Below are 6,182 nucleotides of genomic sequence, written 5' to 3'. Positions count from 1 at the left end.
CCATTTCATTTCTGAATATAGTATTATATATTATATTATTTCCCCAACTTTTCCCCTTATTGCAATATGCATGTTTAAAGATAATGACCAAAGGCATATGTTAAAAAAACCTAAACATTGGAGTTAACAGACCAAATATATGACCAACAAAAAAAGGCTAACACAATACGTTTCCACTTATTAAACACATTGATAAGAACCACACGTAATAAATATCTTTTATGTTTTTTTTCATTGTAAAAATTTAAAATTTAGGGCTTCGGTTAATTAATTCGTTGACAGTCATAATTGTCTACAACGACTGTTGATACAAATGTAGCAGAAACGACAACGGAAGTGACAACATAAACATCTTGAACAACAGAAATGTCAACTAAGGAAATTGTAATTTCTGCAGATACAACAATTGATGGTACCAGAAATCGAGCAATGGCTAAAGCAACGACAAAAAAAGCAGATACAACAACCTATGTTAAAACAGAAAATACAAGTGATTTTGCAATATGTACAAAGATCAATACGGCAGATACAACAACTGATATTAAAATAGAAAACACAACTGATGTTTCGGCAGATACAACGATAAATACGGAAGATATAACAATTGATGTTACAACATAAACCATACCGGATGTTTCGACGGATACAACAATAAATTCGGAAGATACAACAAATGATCATGATGATGTTACACCAGAAACCATACCTGATGTTTCGACAGACAACACGATAAATAAAGCAGATAAAACAACTGATGTTGCAACAGAAACCATACCTGATGTTTCGACGGATACAACAATAAGTACGGCAGATAAAACAACTGATATTACAACAGAAAACACAACTGGTGTTGCAACAGAAACAATAATAAATACAGCAGAAACAACAACTGATGTTTCGACAGATACAACGATAAATACGGCGGATACAACTGATAGTGCAACAGAAAGCACAGCTGATTTTTCGACAGATACAACGATAAATACGGCACAACTGATCTAACGACCGAAAACAGGGTTTATATGGCAAATAAACAAATGATAGTACGACAGAAACCACAGCTTATGTTTCGCGCATACAACAATAAATTCGGCAGATACAATCAACTGCTGTAACAACAGAAACCACAACAACTGGTTTTTCTATGGATACAACGATAAAAAAGGCAGATACAACAAAACTGATGTTACAACAGAAACCACAACTGGTGTTTCGATGGATACAACGATAAAAAAGGGATATACAACAACTGATGGTACAACAGAAAACATAACTGATTTTACAACCGAAAGATAATTTTTTTAATAGATACAGCAACAGCAATACCACAAATGGTGAAAAGACCGAAACAACGTTAAACACATCAGGTAGTACGGGGCGCCGAATGGGACTCTTGTGGTTTTGTACTCAAAATTCAATTTTGTACGGACAAAAGTGACTTTTGTTCAACAAAAATGAGTTCAGTTTAACAAAATTTGTATCATACTACAAATTTGAAATTATGTCATACAAAATTATCTATCAGCGGACAAAAGTCACTTTTGTCATGACAAAATTCATTTTTGTTACACAGACTTGACTTTTGTTACCTAATTTGAAAATTGAGCGACAAAAGTCAATTTTGTATTTAAATTAGTTTAATTTGGTTTCTGTGAACTAATTTGTATACAAAATCGACTTTTGTTACACAAAATTGACTTTTGTTACACAAAATTGACTTTTGTTACACAAAATTGACTTTTGTTACACAAAAATTACTTTTGTTACACAAAAATTACTTTTGTTACACAAAATTGACTTTTGTCTCAACAAAATTGACAAAATTAACTTTTGTCTCAACAAAATTGACAAAATTGAATTTTGTCTTAACAAAATTAACAAAATTGAATTTTGTTTCAACAAAATTAACAAAATTGAATTTTGTTTCAACAAAATTGACAAAATTGAATTTTGCCTCAACAAAATTGACAAAATTGAATTTTGTCTCAACAAAATTAACAAAATTGAATTTTGTCTCAACAAAATTAACAAAATTGAATTTTGTCTCAACAAAATTGATTTTTGTCTCAACAAAATTGATTTTTGTCTCATGAAAGTCAATTTTGTCTCACGAAAGTCAATTTTGTCTCATAAAAGTCAATTTTGTTGTTACAAAATTGAATTTTGTCATCACAAAAATGAATTTTGTCGTCACAAAATTGACTTTTGTCTCAACAAAATTGACAAAATTGACTTTTGTCTCAACAAAATTGACAAAATTGACTTTTGTCTCAACAAAATTAACAAAATTGACTTTTGTCTCAACAAAATTTACAAAATTGACTTTTGTCTCAACAAAATTAACAAAACTGACTTTTGTCTCAACAAAAATGACAAAATTGAATTTTGTCTCAACAAAAATGACAAAATTGAATTTTGTCTCACAAAAGTCAATTTTGTCTCACAAAAGTCAATTTTGTCTCACAAAAGTTAATTTTGTTTCACAAAAGTCAATTTTGTCTCACAAAATTGAATCTTACCGTACACAATTGACTTTTGTGATTAAATTTCCATATCAGGTAACAAAAGTCAATTTTGTATGCAAATATGTTTATATTTGCATACCTTTAAGACAAAATTGACTTTTGTCATGACAAATATGAATTTTGTCTACAAAAATGAATTTTGTCATGACAAAAATTAATTTTGTCTACACAAATGAATTTTGTCATCACAAAATTGAAGTTCTCACAAAAGAAATCTGTAGCACATAGTTTTGTAAGACAAAAATGATTTTGTTATGACAGAATTGAATTTTGTACAAAACCACAAGAGTCCCATTCGGCGCCCCGTAGGTAGATCAACTGATGTTACAACAGGAACCAAAGTTGATGCTTAGACAGATACAGCGATAAATACAGCAGATATAACAACTGATGTTACAACAGAAACCACATTTGATATTTCAACAGATACACATATAATTAAAACGACAGATACAATAACTGATGTTATAAATGAAATAACGATGAATACGGCAGATACAACAACTAATGATACAATAGAAACCACAGCTTAAGTAACAACCGAAAGAAAGGTTAATACTGCAGATACTACTTACATGGTAACAGAATTCATCCCTGATGTTGCAACAGAAGCAACGACTGGTGTAGCGGCAAAAAACCACAACTGATGCAACTTCTGAAAAAACTTAAACTACTGCAAATAGAACTGTTGCTACAATAAAAACGACAAGTAAAGAAACAACCAGCACAACGGCAAATAATGCAAATAATACATCCGTTGTAACTACTGCAAACTATGATTCATCAAAATAGGAAAATGTCACATGAATAACTTCATGTACATACTACCACAAATGCAACAACTTGCGAAACAACAATAAATCCAACAATCTTAGAAACAACAACTGATAAATCAAGTTTATTTAGAAACAACTGATGCAACAATCACAGACAATCAAAGACAAAGAACCAACAACATATATGCAACGTATTAGAAACTACTGGTGATATAGATAAATAAAGGCACCCACATTAGAAACAACAACAAATGCAACAACACCTAAAACCACCACAGATGCAACTACTTTGGAAACTACAACTGAGACAAACACCATGGGAACAACAGAACTTACTACTATGGAAACAAAAACTGATGCAAACAAAAATATGAAACTACAACTACTGAGACAACTACCATAGATACTATAACTGAGACAACTACCATAGATACTATAACTGAGCCAAATACCATAGATACTATAACTGAGCCAACTACCATAGATACTATAACTGAGCCAAATACCATAGATACTATAACTGAGCCAAATACCATAGATACTATAACTGAGACAACTACCATAGATACTATAACTGAGCCAAATACCATAGATACTATAACTGAGCCAATTACCATAGATACTATAACTGAGCCAAATACCATAGATACTATAACTGAGACAACTACCATAGATACTATAACTGAGCCAAATACCATAGATACTATAACTGAGCCAAATACCATAGATACTATAACTGAGACAACTACCATAGATACTATAACTGAGACAACTACCATAGATACTATAACTGAGCCAAATACCATAGATACTATAACTGAGCCAAATACCATAGATACTATAACTGAGACAACTACCATAAATACTATAACTGAGCCAAATACCATAGATACTATAACTGAGACAACTACCATAGATACTATAACTGCGCCAAATACCATAGATACTATAACTGAGCCAAATACCATAGATACTATAACTGAGACAACTACCATAGATACTATAACTGAGACAACTACCATAGATACTATAACTGAGCCAAATACCATAGATACTATAACTGAGCCAAATACCATAGATACTATAACTGAGACAACTACCATAGATACTATAACTGAGCCAACTACCATATATACTATAACCGAGCCAACTACATACAAAACGTCAACTCAGGAAAATGCCTTAAAAACAAAAACTGAGGCAACACCAACAGAAACTACAACTGAGGCAGCAACTTTAAACAACATAACTGAGGCAACAACTTCAGAGACTACAAGTGATGCAATAACCTTAGAAACTACAACTGAAAAAACAACTTAAGAAACGACAACTGAGGCTACAACACTAGATAATAAAATAGGACCAACGAATTTAGAAAGAACAACTGAGGCAACTGCATAGAAACAACAACTGATGAAATAAAGTTAGAAACTATAACAGCGCAAAGGAATTGTTTCGATTATAATAGAGCGAAAACCGTATTTTTACAGATCGAAGCGTACAAAAATACATTTAAATTGTTTGGCTGTTCTGGTTTTCTCCCCTTGTAGTATGTACATTACATTTTCGTATCTAATTTAAGACTGAGTGCTAAAATGCATATATTTTTACTAGAATAATAAGGGGAAAAACGAGAATATGAAGGGTATATTTGTGCGCATGTGTCAAACATATGTTTTGCTAAAAAGAACACGGCTTTGGTAACCAAACGTAATTAAGTTGTCAAATAAGAAACCAAATACTTCATTATCATGTAACTTGCATACATCCCTAATATTTATGTCCTGGTTATTTTTGTCAATGTCATCAATCAATTTAATAAATCTTGAAAGTCATCAGTTACTTTTTTTTTGCAACTATTATTGTGGGTATAAAAACAATATTCATACGAAACATCAATTTGATATGAACACACAAACAATTAAGCACAACAAAAAGACTTCGAGGGGTTAATATTTATCGCCAGACAGGTATCCGAACTCTTATATGGTCATTTATAGTTAAGTGATGTTAATAAAACATGTATATATAAAATATCCTATCCTTAAAGAAACTAATGTTATAGAATACCATAGCTAAATTTAGTTTCAATCTATTATTGTTTAGTTTATGTATTGCTTGCGTGTAAGATGATCGAACGATTTTTGAATTCGCACTTATACTGACTTTTGAAAGTCATCAGTTACTTTTTTTTTGCAACTATTATTGTGGGTATAAAAACAATATTCATACGAAACATCAATTTGATATGAACACACAAACAATTAAGCACAACAAAAAGACTTCGAGGGGTTAATATTTATCGCCAGACAGGTATCCGAACTCTTATATGGTCATTTATAGTTAAGTGATGTTAATAAAACATGTATATATAAAATATCCTATCCTTAAAGAAACTAATGTTATAGAATACCATAGCTAAATTTAGTTTCAATCTATTATTGTTTAGTTTATGTATTGCTTGCGTGTAAGATGATCGAACGATTTTTGAATTCGCACTTATACTGACTTTGAGAAATTCTACTAATTACCACAAGTGTTACATTGCGATAATAAAATATTGAATATGAACCAATATAATACCTTTTCCTATGTATTGGAAGACTGCTATACATGTTAGTCTACATAGATGTTGGCTCTTTTCTGTTTTCATTAACAGTAAGTGGTGCTACTTGTTACCCTTCCTCCAGTAATGCATATGATTATCTTTAATTTGTTTTTACATTTTTCTATTTTGTGTAGAGACGCACAAAATAACGATAATGTGGTCAAATAGTTTAGTGAGGATGATGAATTATTATGGGGAGATAACTCTATTCATAAACCTTTTAAGATACACAGTCTGTTATCAGTTGGTAGATCTGTATAAAAGGGGATTCTT

General features: G+C 31.1%; 1 protein-coding gene across 1 annotated transcript; it reads left to right on the top strand.

Annotated features, from left to right (window-relative positions):
• Window positions 1-366: 366 nt before the first annotated feature.
• On the top strand, window positions 367-4,621 carry LOC134726435 (integumentary mucin A.1-like). The gene is made up of 2 exons (XM_063590838.1): window positions 367-490; window positions 3,705-4,621. The coding sequence occupies exons 1-2, from the start codon at window positions 367-369 to the stop codon at window positions 4,619-4,621; spliced, it is 1,041 nt and encodes a 346-aa protein (XP_063446908.1).
• The last annotated feature ends 1,561 nt before the right edge of the window (window positions 4,622-6,182 follow it).

Source organism: Mytilus trossulus, chromosome 7, assembly GCF_036588685.1.
Source record: "Mytilus trossulus isolate FHL-02 chromosome 7, PNRI_Mtr1.1.1.hap1, whole genome shotgun sequence".
In the NCBI taxonomy this organism is placed as follows: domain Eukaryota; kingdom Metazoa; phylum Mollusca; class Bivalvia; order Mytilida; family Mytilidae; genus Mytilus; species Mytilus trossulus.
Note: the sequence above shows the minus strand (reverse complement) of the source record. Positions and strands in the feature narration are given on the sequence as shown.